At 33.4% G+C, this 20,036-nt stretch overlaps 2 protein-coding genes across 3 annotated transcripts; both read left to right on the plus strand.

The window, feature by feature from the left end:
• Window positions 1-7,792: 7,792 nt before the first annotated feature.
• On the plus strand, window positions 7,793-11,050 carry LOC117691277 (uncharacterized). Its single transcript, XM_066080843.1, has 6 exons — window positions 7,793-8,340; window positions 8,488-8,761; window positions 9,013-9,211; window positions 9,343-9,404; window positions 10,205-10,280; window positions 10,374-11,050. The coding sequence occupies exons 2-6, from the start codon at window positions 8,732-8,734 to the stop codon at window positions 10,622-10,624; spliced, it is 618 nt and encodes a 205-aa protein (XP_065936915.1). The 5' UTR covers window positions 7,793-8,340; window positions 8,488-8,731; the 3' UTR covers window positions 10,625-11,050.
• A 3,332-nt stretch (window positions 11,051-14,382) lies between these two features.
• Window positions 14,383-17,702, plus strand: LOC117691224 (piggyBac transposable element-derived protein 4). Of its 2 annotated transcripts, XM_066080725.1 has the most exons (5): window positions 14,383-15,142; window positions 15,620-15,734; window positions 16,140-16,302; window positions 16,917-17,071; window positions 17,520-17,702. In XM_066080725.1, exons 1-5 carry the CDS (start codon window positions 14,635-14,637, stop codon window positions 17,539-17,541), a joined length of 963 nt encoding a protein of 320 aa, XP_065936797.1. In that variant the 5' UTR covers window positions 14,383-14,634; the 3' UTR covers window positions 17,542-17,702. The 2 variants fall into 2 exon arrangements, with proteins under 2 accessions (XP_065936797.1, XP_065936854.1); XM_066080782.1 differs by lacking the exon at window positions 17,520-17,702 and having other exon boundaries at window positions 16,827-16,956.
• Window positions 17,703-20,036: the final 2,334 nt, after the last annotated feature.

Raw genomic sequence — 20,036 nt, forward strand, 5'->3', positions numbered from 1 at the left:
ATAGAAGAATAGGGAAAAACATTATGGTCTTCCGTTGGAAACGGAAGACCTTAATAATAATAGGGAAAAAGAAACCTAAGAAAAACAATAAGGTCTTCCGTTGTAAACGGAAGACCTTAAATATAAGGGTGTACATTTAATGTTTTAAGAATTTCAGCTACATTTAATCTGCTCAAGACACCGAATTTATGTTGCATAAAAAACTCTACACTTGTACATAAGATTCAATACCTGAACTGCTTCAACTTTGGGTCCCATTGTTTCACCTGTTGTGTGAACATCCCTGCTGTAATACAAGTACTTTTCCTATATTTTCTCTTATTTAAAATAAGAGAATCTTCAGTATCCTCAATCTTCCTCTTTTTAGATAAAGGGGATTCATGCAGGTCATTTGGAGAAAAAGTAGGTGAATATTAAAAAAAAAATTTCTTTGGTCAAAAAAGACGACTATAAGTAACTTTGAAATATTTTCAGGTTAAATTTTGAGTCATTTTTTATTAAAGAAAAAATATAGTAGTTGAAAAAAAAATTACTTAAATGAAGGAAGAACTGAGGTTGTCGTTGCTTCTGAAAATAGATTATCATCACTCTCTTGAGGAGAAGTCGCCGGTCTTGAAAGAAAGATAAGGGCTTGTTAATATTATAGTTGTATGGCATACGATTGGATTTTAAAAACAATTTTGTTTGCATATTGCAAATTATTTTTATACGTTTGGTCAGTTAACTAAAGAGGATATAGTCAAAGAGAAATAACCATAAACATATCTTATAATTGCCTCAATGAAAAGGACCACTCTGTTTCCAACTGTTCACCCATCTGAACCCACATTTTTTCGAAGTCAGCAAACGAATTGCTTGAGTCTGTTGCATCACTGTCAGGAGAAAAAAAATAAATCCTGTTAAATAGATCTATACTGAATTCTAAAAATTCTATTTCTAGTTCTTCACCCATCAAACGTAGAAAAATGACCTCAAACTATGTAATATATAAGTAAAAAAATGATTATTTTATTGAAATTGCTCTACTTACAGAAAGGCCTTTTTCTGCCATAATCAGATTTATTGTCAATGATAATTTTTGTTTGCAAACATCCTATTCATATATACTTTCGGGTGGACGTTGTGGGTGAGATTAAGTGTTTGGAGTTTCGTAACACTAATTGATGGATTGAGTAATGACCGAGAAGTGTCCACATTGATCAGATTCATCATCTGCACCCCTTTTAGTCACTTTTGAAAATACTGCCCGGTTGTCAGATACCTGCGCAAAGGACCCGACCTAAACTATTTCCTGGTCTTTATAGGCCAGGATGTATGTACTTGTGGTGTGACGAGTGCTCAATCATTAAACACCGCTTTTATACACGTGACCCCAATAATTAACTCGGTTAATGATGTCAGCTTTACGGAATAATATTACACACAAACGCTAGATATATGTGTTATAAATGTAGTTATGAAACAAAATCAGTCATTGTATTTCTGCTGTATATTATACATTCCTTCCTACACTAATTACTAACAAGTAGTTTGTTAAGAAAATAAATATTTAATATGATTCAACTTGTTTTCAGTTAATGTGGCTAACACTACCATAAACCTAAAAGAAAATTTAATAACACTGCAGCTCATTTTAATACAAGATTTGATCTGATATTTAAAAAAAAAAGATTTCTTTTTTACTTATAGAACGTCAAGGAAATCGTCCGCCATTGTTACTGAGTTTTGTTAATAATTCAGTTCGTAATTACCCTTTGATATGTAAAGAATACATATGCCATTGAAAAAACAATATATACGTGAAGGTTGGGGGGGGTGGGCTTAGAAATAACCAAAAAAAAAAAAACCAGAAAAATTTTATTGGGAATAAGATCAGACACATTTGGGTTGGAAATCTGAAACTTGATTAGGTCGCAATAGACGATGTTATAATATCAACTTGACGTATACATGGGGATTATCCTCAGCCAGTGTCAGGGAAGATAAACAATCAAAATAACTTAATGAATTTAAACATTTAGTAAATGAGAAAGAATAAAGATTATTAATAAAAAGTGAAAAGCTCGGGTTGCTGATGGAAAGAACCGCTAAAAAAGGTCGTGGCTAAGAGTTGCAAAGAGAAAGCCGAGCGTGGACATGTTGACCATGCGCGTAAAAAAATACTACTTAAATGAATTAAAAGATTTAGCAGAAAAGATTGATAAGATGCAAAAAACATGGTATGAATTAATAAAAAGTGAAAAAGTCGGGTTGCTAATGGAAACACTCGCTAAAAAAGGTCACGTGCTAAGAGTTGCAGGGAGAAAGGTTGGTGACCTGTGCATGTGGGCAATGCGAGTAAAAAATATGCTAGTTTTTATGGTTATTCTGAAGCTTGGACTGATCTCCGGCTTACCGTGTCAGTATTGCTGGCAGCGAGATCGACAGAGAGAACTTGCCAGTTGTGACAAGGGACCATCGACATGTGTGCAGATGATGGGACCCAAGTTTGGTTTCCAACATTCGCAAAATCCGCGTGTATTAATGTGAAGTCCGAATTCTTGGAATTAACTTAAAATGAATCATGGTGAGAAACCGTCGAGGAATGGAATGAACATGTATGTCAATTATTTTACTCAAGTTCGTAAACTTTGTTAAACAAATACGGAAAGAATAATTTTTCTTGAAAGTTTAACAACATCAAATTTGAATTTAACAAGGCCGGGTCTAATTAGTTCTGCCCTAGATTTTTTAATGAAATTTTTTACCTGAATTTCTACTGTTATAATTATTATTTTGAGATTAAAAAATAAGACATTTACCACACCGTTTGTTTAGGGGGTCATCTCAAAGTTTGTTAATCTTTAACATAGGACCCTATGCGATTTCGCTTTAAATGTATCTATTTTGCAAATTTTTTTAAACTTCTGCCCTAGGGATTTCTTTTTCTGTTCTACATATTAAAGTTACTGCTAAAAGGCATCAAATGGTCAAATAAAAAAAACCTTTTACCTCCTGGTTTGTTCCAGGGGTCTTATCAAAGTTGATTTTTGTAAGCCCAATTTCACAGATTTTTCAGATAATGGCTATTTATTATTTGACAAACGCGGAAAAGGTGATCTTTATAGTATTATTAAAGCATTCAGACATATTTAAGTAATAAAAAAATATATAACATCACATATTAAGGGTCATTAATATAAATTACATGGTTACCGTCTTGAAATATATGAATTAAGCTATAATTAGGCGGGTTAAGAAAACGTGACAGATGGCTAGGCTTGCTGAACCCTCTTCACGTTTTCGACCCGAGCCCAAATATAGCTTATACTTCGAGACAGTTATGTTTATTACGCAATATAACATTAATTTTACGCATTAAACGAGCCATTTTCAACAAATTTCGCTCAACATCTGCAGTTGAAACTATCGCGCCATGGCGTCAACCAAGCAAAAAGATGACGTCACAATACAAATGAAACGCTGCACGAAAGCGTGCGTACTCGTTCTGTACTCGGCCTCGTTAAATCCTGTGTTATTTGCACTTTCATCTTCATTACTAATTGTTACTGTGGATTATTAACAATGGGGGAAGAGAGCAATGATAATGAGATCGGGTTTAAAATGCGTAGAATGTGCACGACTAAATGTAAAATGTGTGTTTTGATATGGTCCGTAGCAAAATTATTTCTCGCGATAAACATTTACCGGAAGTTAATAATGAGATGTTATTTTGTACATGATCGAGTGACAAAGACCAGTCACGTTTCAACAGTTGCAAGCTCTTCTACATACAAAGGTCAGTACAAATGATATGTTAGTGTAAACTCTCTGTCTGATTGAAATTAATTATGTAACATGAAATGAGTACTACAATGTTATGTGTGTATTACATAAGATTAAATACATGTATTTTTGGGGAATCCTATCTTGTTTGTTAGTATATAGGATACATATGTGTGAAGATTGTAAAGATAATCCTTTGCATAACTATATATATATATATATTAATAAGGGGTCTCTTTTTTTCATCATCATTAGTAAGGGGGACAGAGAGCAGTCACTTGACAGTCAATGACGTCATGGGTTTTTCCAAAACCTCACCCAAGCAGGTAACAGAAGTCACAGTCAAGGGGGGAGTCTACAGTAAAGGGAGAGTCTACAGTCAAGGGGGAGTCTACAGTCAAAAGATAGTCTCTAGTCACTCACTCTCATAGATGTCACAGCCTAAGGGGAGTCTACAGTCAAGTGAAGTCTACAGTCAAAGACGTCATGGGTTACCTTGGTGCAACGAGTAAGTCTACAGTCAAGAGGGAGTCTACAGTCACTAACATCATGGGATTTTCCAAACATACCTCAGGGTCAACCTAGTTTGCATAGCAACACTCAAAGGATTAGTCCACATAGCAACAGTTGAAAGATGATACCATAAATATTTACTATCAGGGTCACCTCAGTTTGCATAGCAACAGTTGAAGAGGGATACTATAAATATTTACTACCAGGGTCACTCTAGTTCCCATAGCAACAATTGAAGGATGATGCTATAAATCAAACTTTCGTAACTTTCTTTCTGCTATAAAACGTCACATTTATATTCTTTTCACAATTTGAAGATACAAGTCAACTGAATAAGTAAGTAACAGTTTAATAATATTTTCTATCATATAATTTTTTTTTACAAAGTTTAACATTTACATTTCATTATTTTTTCTATTTAAAAAGGTTTACGATGTTTCAACACTATCATTAAAAAAGACATTAAAATAGTTATATAAGTGTCGAGCACATGCACACACGAAAGATAAACTCAAATACTATAAGTACCGAAAATCAGAGATATGTGTTGGTTTAAGACCCAAGTTTTGTGCTATTACAATGACAACGGTTTAAGACCCAAGTTATGTCTATTCACACACACTTCAAACCGAACTATAAGGTCGTGAACTGAACGCTTTTCTGACAACTCTTTTTTTTTAACACGTTGTTCTCTAGAAAGTTAACAATATTCTTTATTTGTGTGCAATCTTCAATCCTCGTCATCAAGCTCCTTACAGTTTTGAACTGTTCTTTAAAGTCTGGGAGCACTTTTCCTGGCGTACGCATTCTCTTTTCAAGTTGTTCAGTCTTCTCAGGGTTTGTTCTCCTGTTTATGAAAACCATAAAGGGTGTCAGATACCACGTTACAATTTAATCTACATCTTACAAACTGATGATTACCAGTTTTGTTTTAAGAACTTATGTTTACCCTTTTGTAAAAAACATAAGCATATGAGCAAATAAATTGATTATACATTAAATGTTATAATTAAATGATGAACATGAATTGTTATTTTTATTTAAAAAGTTTTGCAATTATTCATCACCTCAGATTAGTCAGAATGGAGTCTTCCACGTGACTAAATCTGCCTTCGTCAGAACTTGGTGATTTTATTGGTGGCCAGTTCGATTCGAGTGCCGGCGAGTAACTGGCAACTGGCGAAAAGGTACTCTGGCTCTCTGGTGTAGGACTTAGGGGTCTAAAAAGGTCCAGAGGGAGGGTGAAAAACACTTTCCCCTATGTTCAAACTAAATTATCGAAATTATTTAAACCTGCTTTTTCTGAAGTTCAAAAGATTTAATTTAATTTTATAAAAATCAGTTAGCTAATAGTTTAGAAATTAAACAATATGAAAATGTGATGACTAAAGATTTTTTTTTAAAGTTATTAAATATACATATAACACATTCTGGTACATTACGTTACACAAGAATCCAATCTACCTTTTTAATGACTCATTTTCTTTGCCAATTGTACTTAATGTCGAATGGTAGTTTGGAGAGGGAGAGGGGGGAATATAACTTCAATAAAAGAGTGAGAGAAAATGTGAAAATAAAATACATAAAGCACTTAAAGGGTTTTTTTCTTTCATATTTTAAATTTTATTTTATTATTAAGGTCTTCCGTTTCCAACGGAAGACCTTATTGTTTTCGTACTGTTTCTTATTATTATTTTTTTCCACAAATTTTGTGCACGCGATTTCTCAAATACTATTCGGCCGATTTTGACAATTTTTCCTCAGATGATTGCCAGAGGTCATAATTCTATATTTTTTTTGAAATTTTGAAATCGTCACTTCCGGTACCGAGTTAAGGCGGATTTTCTATTTTTTTACGACCTATTTTGTGCAGAGCTGATCTCAGAAACTATTAGAGATATGAATACGAAATTTTCGGGATAGGTAGTCTATAGTTTGAAGTTGTGCACTATTGTATTGTTTTACGCCAGTGGCGCCATTTCTTTCTTTTTTGACTGGAACTAACACGTGAAATTGACATGGTTTTAAAAATGTTGACGGTTTGAAGTTGTAATTTCATACTCAGTGCGGGACAAATAGGTCTTTCTGATCTGATAATTTACTGATGACGTTCGTGGTATATTGGGAATAATGTCCGCGGCATCCCTTTGATCTCGGCAATAACTGTAGTAGAATGCACAGTAATTTATGGGTATCGTGCTCCATAAAAGTATAGGTGCAGTACTGTGCACAATGTCCAGGGCTGTCGATACGCCCATCCCCTATTTGTATTTGATTTTGAGTCTTCTGATGAAGAATGGAAACCTAAATCGGATGACTGTATTGATGAATCTGATGAATCTGATGAGGTGTTTTCTGATACAAAATGTATTCGGCCATTCCTATCAAAGGTACAGATAACATACTGTTACTTTAGTGTTCTTATTTTTTCTTTCTTTTCTCATTCTTTTTTTCCCCAGTCTTTGTGTAATTTTTTAGAGACACTTGGTCCATTATTTTGAAACTTGAAGTGATTTGGGGGTGGCGGCAAAATAAGATAATTGCAAAAATGACTGTAATATTGAACACATAGGCATTTTAGTCCGATCTTTTTTAAGGATAGGACATCAAAAGTCAAGATTGTTGCTGAAGGAGATGCATGTGTTAGTGAAACAGGTATGTGAATACTGCATACAGGATTATTTTTTCGCACCATGTTAATTTCGCCTTTTGCCACTTATTCTATCTATTAGTCCGTGACTAAGTGGTTCGACTAAGGTTAGAGTCGAACCCTGGCATGTGTATATAACCTTATCCCTTTCTTCAGGTTTCAGTTGCACCTGTTGTAAAACATGGAACAAAGCGTGTATATGACAAAAGGCATGCTTGTTTCTTTTGTGGTGACACTTTCTCCAAGATATCATCTCATCTGCAAATGAAACATTCAGGAGAAAAATTAGTAGCTGAAATTTTGGCTAAAAAGAAAGGAGGAAAAGATAGAAAATTGCTTTGGAAGAAACTAAGAAATATGGGAGACTTTCATTATAATATAAAAAGAATTACAGAAAAAAAGGACACATGATTGTTGAAAGACGACCAACAACTGAAAAGGATTCAAATGAATTTCTTCCCTGTCTCCATTGTTTGGGTTTTTTTGTAAGAAGTGAACTTTGGAGGCATGCTAAAGAATGTTCTTTTCGATGTCAGAATAATGAAGAAGAAAAGCCTTTGGTCTATTCAGCCCAGATACTGCTTTACTCAAACTTGCATGAAAATTCAGATTTGCAGGAGAACATTCAGGAAATATTAACAGGAATGAAATCTGATGGTGTCTTGAAGGCAATACAGTCTGACAACAGTTTGATGTCCTTTGGATCTGCTATGCTGAAAAGAGTGGGAAATAGGAAGATTACCTAATGTCAGACAAAAGTTTCGACAGCTGGGACGACATTAAGTGTCATTAAGGTGCGTGTCAACAGAGGCAGCTGTATTTACTGATTTCATCAAACCAAAGGAGTTTAACAGAGTAGTAGATGGTGTTTAAAAAATAAGTTCAAACCCTTCATTGCTTACAGAAAAAGGATGTCAGAAATACAGTCTTCCCTCCCTTGCTCTGAAACTTGGACATTCTTTGAAAAGATTAGCTGAGGTAATTAGAGGAAGGGCAATACGAGATGGTGATGATGAGAGACGAACAGATGTAGAAAACTTTATCTTATTGCATGACATTGAATGGGCTGACAACATAAGTAGCCATGCCAGACAAACAATTGCTGAGAGGACGTACAATGAACCAGACATATTGCCATTAACCTGTGACATAGTAAAACTGAAAGACTTCCTTCTTCATGAAATCGTCAGGCTGAGTGAATTACTGTTGAAAGACATAAATGCTGTCAACTGGAGAAACTTGGCAATGGTTGTTTTATGTAGAATTACGATATTTAACAAGCGCCGAGGGGGAGAGACCAGTCAGATGAAACAATCGGCTTACGTAAACAGAAAAACTGGAGAATGGAAGGATGCTGAAAATCTGGAAATAATATCCACTTTATCACCAATTGAAAAGAAACTGATGGACAGGTAAATATGATTATTGAGTGTCTCAATATTTTAAAACAGTTTTGGCTTATTTTTGACAACAATCATTGGACAAACATTTCTACAACATAATTTAACATTTAACGCCTATTGTATTTTTCATTTGTTTTGTTTTTGGATGGATTTCAGGCTACAGCTTGTAGAAATAGTTGGAAAGAAGAACAGAAAAGTCACTGTTTTGCTAACTAAAGACATGTGGAATGCATTAGACTTGCTTAACAGCAAAAGGAATGCCATTGGAGTTCCTCTTCAAAACCCTTTCCTGTTTGCTGCACCATCTTCCAATTCTGGGCACTTGAAATGTTGAGATTCCCTCAAATGGATAACAAACAGAGTGGATTTAAAGAATCCTGAACTTATTACTACAACTAATATGAGAAAATACATTGCAACAGTTTCACAGGTACACTTGTAAATCGCCTCTTGCTCATGAGAACTTTTTTTTGCATAATTATTCAAAATTACTTTGTAACCTTATTTTATTTTCTGACTGGACAAATACTTGTAGTTTACCATTTCCAAAAAAATAAAAATTTAAAAACTTTACCATTATACATGAGAAGATGGCAGGGTATTGTTGTGTGAACTCTGTGTTCATAGTACCTTTAGTGTGTAAGCCTACCAGATGAACCTTTAATGTTATTTTTATTTAAGATAGTTGATCTGGATTCCAAGAACGAGCTAGAATGGCTGGCAAACCATATGGGGCACACCCTTTCCGTACATAGGAAGTACTACAGACTCCAACAACAAACTCTTGAGCACGCAAAGGTCAGCAAATTGTTGATTGCTGCAGATTGTGGAATGATCCATAGATATGCTGGAAAAACTCTGGATGATATCACATTGGAAGGTATACAAAATTTGATTTCGTATTGCTCTGAAATCCCCACATGATTTTAAGAGTGAAGCATAAAATTGATAAGAAGTATTATTTTTATATTTGTCATGACAAATGTTCAAAATAGGCAATTTGTATTTCAGAAATACAGTTAGATAAGTCTGAAGAGGAGGATTGTGATGAGCAAGACTGTTCTTCATTAGAGGTTTGTACAATTTTCTTTAAAATACTGTAACTTTTTTTCATGCCATCAGTATAATATGTTCAACTGTTACCATCAGGATGTCAAAACATATCTTGTAAAATGCAGATCAAGGCCTCTATGGGTTATAATAACCCCAAGATATCAAATGATTAATATATCATGAAAATTACTGAGATCCCCACCCTAAATCATATGCATTATTGTTCCTTGTGTAATGGCAAGTCTTGTTACAATTGCAGTTGAAATTAGAATTCAGTATACATATCTTTAAAAAATATCCAAAACACTATTTACTCAGTTTTCACAATTAAAAAAAACCACTTGATTTTTTAGTGTATTTCAGTAATGGTACAAAATATATTTCCTGACATTTTAAGAAATTTTTAACAGTTTATCAGAGGAAGTTGAATATTGTTGATAAGTATTGCCGATCTGAATTTAGTATTGCTTGGTAGTAGATGGTACAAGCGCATTACCTGGGTTTTTTTTATTTCAACAGTGTTGTCATGGTTGCAAAAAATAGAATTTTTGTTAAAATTTCAAAATGCCAGTAACCCTCTTACAGTTTTTCTCAGATATCAGAATTCAAAATATGTAATCATATTGGGTTTTTGACAAATGATGTTGCCATGGTTATGGAAACAAAAACTTATATTACATTTTTTAAAAAATGTCATTCCTTGTATAGTTTTGGTCTATGTTACATAAGTAGACAATATATAGATGTATCTTTCCTCATTGTAAGTACTGTATACACCTGTAAAGCCACAGTCTCAGCAGATATTTCTTGGTTTTTTAAGGAGTGTCAGGAGAGGACCCCCCAAAAAATAAAGGACAATAAACAAAAGCAGAAGGAACAAAAGCAAATCGAGAAAGGTAAATTCCTAGAAATGCCTTGAAGAAAACTTATATTTCAAATGATATTCTAAATCAGAAAATTATAGTTCGTTTCACTCCTATTTTTTGTAGATACGGAATATGTTTGCAGTAATGCAAAGAAATGTACCAGAAGGCCATGGAAAGAGGAAGATAAACAAGCATTAAGAACACCATTTCATCAAAATTTTACACTATGTTGTCCTCCAAGTAAGAGTGATGTAATGCTACAGGGAAGGAAGTCGGACAGAGTTAGAAAGTTAATCGAAGAGAGAGGGTGGAATGCTGTGAAGTATTATGTTTGGAATCTAGTGCAACAACATAAAAAAGGGGCCAAAATATGACAAATGCCAAGGAACAAAAAAATTAATTGTGTCTCGGGCCAAATTTTGAAATTCTGGTAAAGCAGGCAAAATTTTTTTTTTTACTGGCATCTTATGTTTTCAGTCATCAGCAGGTTGTCAAACTGATGCAATAGTAAGGGTTTTACGTTTTGCTTGGTTTTAACCATACAGTAAAACAGGCAGCCAAGTAGCTGGAACAGATAATTGCTTTTTTGAGCATAATTAATTTTAATCATCAAGTGTTTAATATATTGAAAAGTCAAGGGAAATGAAAATCACTATGCTAAAAGAGTCAAATCATTATTGGAATATTTTACTGTAATTTGACCTCATATACATTTCCATTAGTTTAACTTGCATACTTGGTAATGAAACACCACTTGAACATGTGTTATTAGTATGTTTGAATAAAAAATGTAAATCCAATTTTCAGTTCCATCATTTGATAAGTACGAAAGACATGAACAGTCTATCGAAGAAAATGAGAGAGGGTAAAATTTATTTTATAGTCAAAAGATGACTGAAATTGTTGTAAAATTCCCATTATCTATGTTATTAGATTAAGGATGACGTTTACTCAGAATGAAAAAAAAATCCACTGATGATAATGGAAAACCATCTATTGTGTGTTATAGACCTTTGCTTGTATTGTTATTTTTCACTTTCAGAAAAGTAGGTCAATGACCTACTTTTTGAGTTAATGGCCATTAAATATATATTGAAAAATCATGAAAAATCCCATAAAATTTTATACTATGATTGAGATTTTCTTAATTATAAAAATATTACAAATAATTAAACACTTTAAAAAATAAGATACAGTTTATGAATGGTAGTGGCACTAAATAAGTACACAGCATTAAGATTCCAGCAGCAATTTTAAAAAATAATTCAGTCCGAATTTTCTCTATCAGTTTTCAAATCCCTACCCATATTTGATCCAATTTTACAAAAAATTGAATGATGATAATACAAACACATTTATGATATTGAACTACTTATATTGACCTTATTTTGTTGCCATAAAATTTATATGAGGTCAATGATCAAAATTTTGAGATATGGTGTCTTTTATTGTTTTTAAGCATTTTTCAATATTTTTATTATTCGTGCCATAAGATTATTTTAATGAATAAGTAAGGTAAAACCAACGGAAAATATGCAAAATTGCATAGACTTAAATATAAAATCCTAACTTTTAATATTAGACTAGTGCCAAAAAACTTTTAGCAGAAAACAAAATCTGCAAAATTTAGTCCGAATTTCCTGTTTGGCTAAAAGTCAATTTTTGTTTGAGCCTAATTCCATAATAATGTAAAACTATTGAATGTTTTGTCAATAATTATTCATTTCATAAATACTTTTTTTGTGTTTAGAACAAATTTTACTCATTACATTGCACTTTATAACAATCGGAATTTGAGAACTCAAACCCTGAGTAAACAACACCCTTAATTGCACAGAGTAATTATAACTTGGAAGATTTCTGAGCTGCATTTAACAAAAGAACTTACGACCAAATTAATAAGTGCTAGTTTATCACAAACTAATCAATAGTTTATTCTTATGGCTGAAAAACATAATTATGGGAATTAAAATATTTGTAAACAAATGGTTTATGACAATTTTGTTCATTACAGATCATTTTATGAGACTGTAATTATTTACAACTTTGTCGTAAGTTCTTTTGTAAAATGCAACCCTGAAGTTCAATATGAGGATAAGAGAATGACAAATTGTAACAGAGAATTGAAAATGCATGAGATGCAAGTATCCAGTCATGGAGAAAGAGAGACAGTATTAAGATTATTTAGTTAATGGACAGAGAGGAGGTGCCATTGATAATAGTTTATAACTAGAGTATGCAGAAACGTCAACACTAGTAGAAATTTTCAGAGAGAAAATATTAAACAGAGGGAATACTTGGTGAGAAAATATATATAAACAAGGTCGGGAATATTTAGTGAGAATGGAGAATGTATATGGGGGATATACATTGAGAGAATCACTAAATAAACAGTATAGGGAGTATTAAGTGAGGAAACATGTCAACAGTATGGGAAGTAATAAATAAGAAATTCAGAAAGAAAACATATAATAAGTATGGGGAATATTCCGTGAGAAAATATTGTGGGGAGTATTCAGTGAGAAAATATTGTGGGGAGTAGTCAGTGAGAAAATATATAAAAACAGTATGGGCAATATTCAGTGAGAAAATGAACATAAACAGTATGGGCAATATTCAGTGAGAAAATGTACATAAACAGTATGGGCAATATTCAGTGAGAAAATGTACATAAACAGTATGGGCAATATTCAGTGAGAAAATGTACATAAACAGTATGGGCAATATTCAGTGAGGAAATATATTATAAAACAGTACGGGGAATATTCAGTGAGAAAATATATTATAAAACAGTACGGGGAATATTCAGTGAGAAAATATATAGAAACAGTACGGGGAATATTCAGTGAGAGAATATATTCAGTGAGAAAATATATATAAACAGTATGGGGAATATTCAGTGAGAAAACAGTATGAGGTATAAACCGGGTAAATCGGCGAGATAGTTTGAAAACGGACTTGGATAATGAGAATATTGTAATAGAAGTCTAAAGCAATTTGGAGGATTTAAAAAGAAAAAATGGATGAGAGTGATGTCCAGAACAGTATGAGGAAAGCTTAGTGAGAATGAACGCCTGGATTGCGAGGACCGTAGTTTTTTTCTAAATTAAAATAATTTGATCCAATGTATCTGTTATACCGGCTATATATCTGTAGGAATTTATATATTTAAAAATAAATGAAAATAACATTACAGTAATATAAATAAAATCAAACTATATAAGACACTGAACACTGTTGTGAAAGGATATATGTACTCTATACATTCAGAGGGATTCCGAATTGCATTTCCTCTTTATTCTGTGAGAAAAATTATTTCCCCATATACAAAAACTCCCAAAAGACATTGTTAAAGGCAAGCAATCAAGATATGCAAGAGGTGTTTACATTCATAGACCTTTGTTTAATAATGATATCTTATAATTATTTTAAACAAAATGTAGGAAAGAGGTTTCCCCATATAACTGGTGTATGACCCATTCCTCTTAATACAGGAAAGTCGGGTAAGAGAGAGAGAGAGAGAGAGAGAGAGAGAGAGAGAGAGAGAGAGAGAGAGAGAGAGAAACTCAGAGGTTCCATACACCATTAGACAATCTACTATTGTTTCGTTAAATAAATACCACTTCAATATTTTATAGGTTAGACATAATTCTATTACAAACTTCTTTTATGATTTAGAGAAAAAAAAACGCGTGAGGGGGGGGGGGGGGGGGGTACCCTTTAACCCCTTAACGGCCAAGTGCGCCTTTTGACGCATTTTTATGCGCGCTGAGAGAAAACTGCTGATATGATGTAAAGACTTGGAGTACAATGAAAAAATTGATATATTTGAAAACAAGAGAAAAAAGGGAATTTTTTTCTAACAGAAATTATTTTTGTGTAAGGTCATCTAAATATCAAAAAATATGATTGAAATATGCACGTACGTGCAGAAAAGCAGTCAAACGTCATGAAATATAAGAATTTGGGCTGATTTATAATTAACCAATCTTAATTTTCTGAGCAAATTTTCTAGTTGAAATTACCATATATAAAACGATTAAGATTTTTACTGCAATTTTCGTATGGGACATGATATTGTATGATTAAAAATAAAAAAGATATCCGCGAATGCAAATCGGTTTTTCTGATCGTGGAAAATAGATGATCTAAAAAGCGTGTTCAAAAGAAAATTAAAGGAATTGGATATAGAAAGAAGCAAGCCATTTTGACGTTCTATTAGCTTGGACAAGGCGTTATAAAAAAGAAAGACTAGGCTACAAATAATTGAAAAAAAAATAATACAGATTCCCGACAGGTTCAACAAGGTTCCAGTTTCTAAAAATAAAAATTCACGTCACATGTTGGTTGTATAGCAACAATGTAAACAGCGCGGAAAATTAACATGGCTTCCCGTGACGGCGAAAGTGACAGTGATTCATCTGACGACGATTTGTACAGCAGTTCTGTAGGTTCAGACATTAACATTGATGATTCTTTAGATTCTTTTTCATCTGATACGGATGAGGATGATGATCCGAACTCCCAGTCGTCCTTAGAGACTTTCTCTAGTCAGATCAGCGATTCAGAGGGTCCCGGTTTTTGGTCCAGCGAATTGCATCCCCTGTCGGTCGCACCGTTCTCAGAGGAAACCGGTCCAAGTCACGATTCGACGCCGAATGACAACATTTTGAGCTACTTCTTTTTGATGGTATCAGAGGTTTTCTTTGAGAGAGTGTCCAATGAAACCAACAGGTACGCTGCTCAGGAATTCGAGAAAAGAGGTCACCGTGACGCGGATTGGATTGACACTTCTCCTCAGGAAATCAAGACGTATTTTGGCCTTCACATCCTTATGGGCACCAACCAGCTTCCAAGTGTAGATATGTACTGGTCACAAAACAAGTTCTTAGGTACAGTATAAATCATTAGAACTAATGTAGCAAATTGCATGATGAATTCGAGTAGGCTAATTAGTAGTGTCAGTAAACACGCATGCATAGTATGCATATGTTCTAAACTGCAGAGTAGCAGGTGCGTGTTGAACAAATTACTTCTCATGTGATTTTTTTTTGTAACACAATAACACAAGATACTATTATAAGACAAGAATATGGATTTTATCAATATTAACAGTATGAATACATGTTTTGGTGTTATAATTAATTTTATTAGGCCTATTTATATTATGTAAGAAACACCCTCCTCCAAATAAAAAGAAAAACCAGCTACATGTAGGTTATATCTAAAATGTATCAACTAAGTCGGTTATTCTAATTGAATCATTTTATTTTCTATGCTATTCATTATTGCATGGTAATAGTTATTATAATACTCTTTTGTTTGAGATCATTTATTATGATCTAAATCTGTATATATCTATGTTATAGGAAACCAAGGATTCAAAGACACTATGAGTAGGAGCCGTTTCCGGAGATTGACAGAGTATCTACACTTGAATGACAATACAACTCAAGGCCCTGTGGGATCTCCTGAGTATGACTGGTAAATAAAAGTAACATATTGTAGAATGCAGTTATCATAAAAGTGCATTATCACCAGTGTCAAAAATGTAAAAATGTCATCATTTTAGTGTTGAGACATTAGTTTTTGAAAAATAAAGTTTCGTAAATGCAGTTGTGTAAATACAAATTGAGTAACGCCAGTTACTGTAAATTCCTTATATTACGCGAGTACTTAATTCCGCGATTCAGGTGTTTTGTATCAAATCGCGAGAATATAAAATTGCGATCAGCAATTTTTTGTTATAATTTCCTATAGTTCAAAACTGTCTGAAAAATAGAAGCGAGATTTTAAAATCCATGAGAGTTGCTATCTATAATTCAAAATTTGTTTTACAAAAATATGATTTTGTTCAACAAAACATATTTGGCATTAAATGTCTTACAGTCTTCACAAGATACGCCTATTGATAGAGATGACTCGGAGAAATTTCCAGAGGTATATGATGCCTGGACAGTGTCAGAGCATAGATGAGGGGATGATACGCTACAAAGGTCATTACTTCGCAAAGCAGTATACACCATGCAAACCTATCAAAAGAGGGATGAAGGTATTTTTTCTCAATGATTTCTTTTTTTTGCTATTTCCAAAGATCTATTTTATTATAGTTGAAATAATTTATCTAAATGCAAGAAAACAAAGCATTAAAGAAAAGCATATACAAAATAAAAGACAAGAACATGCAGTTCAATATCAAACAAAAAGGACTAAATTCCATTTGAAATACATGTACAGTGTACCTTGCTTATCATAAATGACCTTGGTTATATTTATGACTGGAAAAGTAAACAGGCAATAGGACATATAGACAAAATATTTTAACCCCCGGCCATCACATTAAAAATACAAAAATTGTTCTACCTAATAGCCTAGGGAGACTTTATTTAATTTACTTTCTTATTCTCTAGAATATAAAGTTTGTCCATTGGGAAGGGGTTGGGGGGGGGGGGTTAATGTAGCCCAAGGACTACTGCCTCCATCTGTCCTAAATCAGTCCTGCTAAGGAAATGCTTTTTATGAAATATCTCTGGGTTAATTTGCTCTGCTCTGGGTTTTTTTTAATTATCATTGTAGACAAATACATGTACTGACTGGCTGATGATGTAATGGGAAAGGTTAGGTGCACATTGTCATGGTCATAAACAACAATGAAATGTCTTGTAGGTCTGGATGAGGTGTGAACCAAACGGATATACCAACGATTATAAAATCTATTTGGGCAAGCATGACGAGATGCAAGGACAGTCTCTTGGAGAACGGGTGGTTAAACATTTATCCAAACCACTTAAATGGAAAGGTCACCACCTTTTCTTTGACAGGTAACAAACTAGTCTTTAATGCTTTTATCTCTATGTATATACTTACTTTACTTACTTGCTCGGGGGGGGGGGGGGGGGGGGTCCTTGCAGCAAACATTTCTCTTAAATTTACATATAAAAAATGTATATGAAGTTGGTCCCCCCACTTTTCTACATTTCAGGGAGCATATAGAAATTGAAAGGAAATTAGCAGTGGGTACAATACGCACCCCCTTCCTTTTTGAGAAGTTGTAATTTTCCAAAATTTCATTTACTTTTGAAAGTGGGGAGTAGGGCAGACAAAGGAAAGTCTTTCCTTTGTCTGCCCTACTCCCCACTTTCAAAAGTGATGCTATGTCCATCAGTTACATGTATACCGGTATATGAAAAAAAAGTAAACCTCAGAATAATGAAATGCATACTGATACAACTTCTGACAATATTGTTATGTGACATTTTCTATTTATAGGTACTTTACATCAATCCCATAGCTTCAAAATCTTGAAGTTAATGGTATTTATGCTTGTGGTACCATCAATACCAATCGCAAAGGTTTCCCTCATGAGCTGAAGAACCCAACTTTTAGTGGTCGTGGTGATACCGAGCAACTGCAACATGACAATTTGGTTGCAACAGCATGGAAAGATGCCAAACCAGTAAGTGACTAATTTAAGAGTGTTGATGGGAGTGTATATTGTTGAAAAAAGCATGTCATCCATTTGGTAAATCATCATTTACTTTACAGGTTCATACTGTTTCAACCACATCAGATCCACTTGGAGATGGTCCAGCACATCGTCGAGTACCTGGGGGTGAGGTCATATTAATACAGCGGCCACCAGCTGTTGCTGCCTACCAGGAGAACTACTATGGTGTTGATTGTGCCATGCAGTATCGCTCCAAGTGTCCCTTTGGTCGACAGTCAAGAAAGTACTGGAAGTACTTTATGAATTTCATCCTGGAAGTGGCCCTGGTCAATACATTTCTCCTTTGGAAGATGACCCCTGGTGTGGTGAAACCAAGGAAACATTATTCGTTAGGTGATCTTCATGTTGATGTTGCCATGAGTCTTATTGAAGATTTTTCTAACAGGAAGCAGCCTAGGCATTTAGGAAAACATCTGATCACAGCAGCAGGTTTGAGTGAGCATCACAGCATGAAGTTAGAACGACCTCGTGGACGGTGTAAATGGTGTGCAAAAGAGGGCAAGAGGAAGGATGTTGTTTATGGATGTGACAAGTGTATGGTACATCTTTGTCAGGGTGCTTGTTTCCAAGCATATCATGTGCAAAATCAGCTTCGAGTTTTGTAATGAATGCATATGATGATCAAAGTTTGCATATTACAGTATTCATTGTTACTGTCATTTGTATCTTTATTGTATGTCACATAAGTAACTGTATTTTTTATTTGTTATAGTTCTCCTTTAGAAGCAATTTACTTATTAGAAATTAAGAGAGAGAAAGAAAGAGAGAAAAAGAGAGCGAGAGATTTTTGATTATAACTTCTAATCTGAAAATGTTAGAACATAATTTAGTGATACCTGTATTATATGGGATATACGGTAGTTGATTGGCAAATAAACAAGAATGTATTTTGAGGGTAATTGCTGTCTTTGAATGGATTTTATAAAAACGAATTATCATAAACATTTCAAGATTTAGTACATTCATGTTAGGGTTACATTTTACTAAATATTACATGTACACATGTATATAAACATTTGAATACTTTAGATTTGGAGTCGCTGTGAATTTCAAACAATTCAATGTATTTGTTAATTTTTTGTTTACTATCATTATACCATATCACATTTTTTTCTCATCAAATTTGTTTTAGTTGAATGTATCAATGTCTGCAAATTGTCCATGAAATACAGCATTATAATCATGAATGTATTTTAAAGGTTTCCTTTATTACTTGATAATTATTTGTCTGTCTTCTAAAGAAATACACTGGTATATCACTATATGCGTTTAGGCTCATACATTGACATAAATTTGAATTAGTGCTGGTATTTAATGTGTGTGTAATTGATTCCATTTACATGTAGTTAAGAAGTTATTTTTTTGCATATAAAGTGATCACACCTAATATAGAATTGATTAGACTAGTGTATACAATGAACTAACAGTTTTTATAGGTTTCCAAATGTTAATTCCTGCTTTGTTAGATACGCTTACTTTGACTGTATGAGCTTACTCTCCACATGAAACCATTGTCTATTCTTGTCCAAGCTAAGATACTTCAGAGGTTACCTTTGATGTTTTGTGACATGTAAAAATGATGCCATCTTCTTGCTATTACCACCCTTTGTGTAAAGTTTGATGGCTGGTAAACAGTGTGTTCTTGAAATATTGTTCGTTATTTGATATGGACAGAATTATATGTAATAATGTAATAATACATGGAAATTAACCTTTGACCTTTTAAAATTAATGATATTTGGAGAGAGCAGAGGTATCAACTTATAATCGAAGTTTTATAATTATCAATAGACTTGCAAGATATCAGATGGTCAGTTAGATATATTTTACTATTAATAACCATTTAGAATACATATTTCTGTTATCATTTTTAACGGCGCCAACGGTAAAAAAGGAAAGCATTTAGATGCTAAATGGGTAGATTCAAAGGTTAAAAAATACTATAACTAAATTTTTTTAGCACACAACATGGATAATTGCATAAATAATTGATAAAGTTTCTTTTATAAAGTATTTAACATTAACGCATGTTAAATCATGTCAAAAACACTCAAAATACATCAAATGTTGTGTTCGTGACCATATTGTGTTGCCATGGTTACCATAAGGTTGTGAAACACAACATAGTATGAACCCTTGGTATCTGACCTTTCATAATATATATGAGTTACCTTATGTAAAGTCTTTCAGAAAATGTCATAAATTTCATTTTAAAATTGTTTGCTAAATTCATGCAAAAACTGTCAAAACGGCGGCCGTTAAAGGGTTAATGTCGTCAA

Source organism: Magallana gigas, chromosome 1 (assembly GCF_963853765.1).
Source record: "Magallana gigas chromosome 1, xbMagGiga1.1, whole genome shotgun sequence".
Taxonomy (NCBI): domain Eukaryota; kingdom Metazoa; phylum Mollusca; class Bivalvia; order Ostreida; family Ostreidae; genus Magallana; species Magallana gigas.

Bases quoted from the DNA above. Each gene is read 5' to 3' on its own strand.
- LOC117691224 (XM_066080725.1), top strand. From the start codon at position 14,635: ATGGCTTCCCGTGACGGCGAAAGTGACAGTGATTCATCTGACGACGAT. The intron at 15,143-15,619 runs GTACAGTATAAA...TCTATGTTATAG, and splicing joins GTCACAAAACAAGTTCTTAG to GAAACCAAGGATTCAAAGAC. The intron at 15,735-16,139 runs GTAAATAAAAGT...AATGTCTTACAG, and splicing joins GGATCTCCTGAGTATGACTG to TCTTCACAAGATACGCCTAT.
- LOC117691277 (XM_066080843.1), top strand. From the start codon at position 8,732: ATGAGAAAATACATTGCAACAGTTTCACAG. The intron at 9,212-9,342 runs GTATACAAAATT...TTTGTATTTCAG, and splicing joins GGATGATATCACATTGGAAG to AAATACAGTTAGATAAGTCT. The intron at 10,281-10,373 runs GTAAATTCCTAG...TATTTTTTGTAG, and splicing joins ACAAAAGCAAATCGAGAAAG to ATACGGAATATGTTTGCAGT.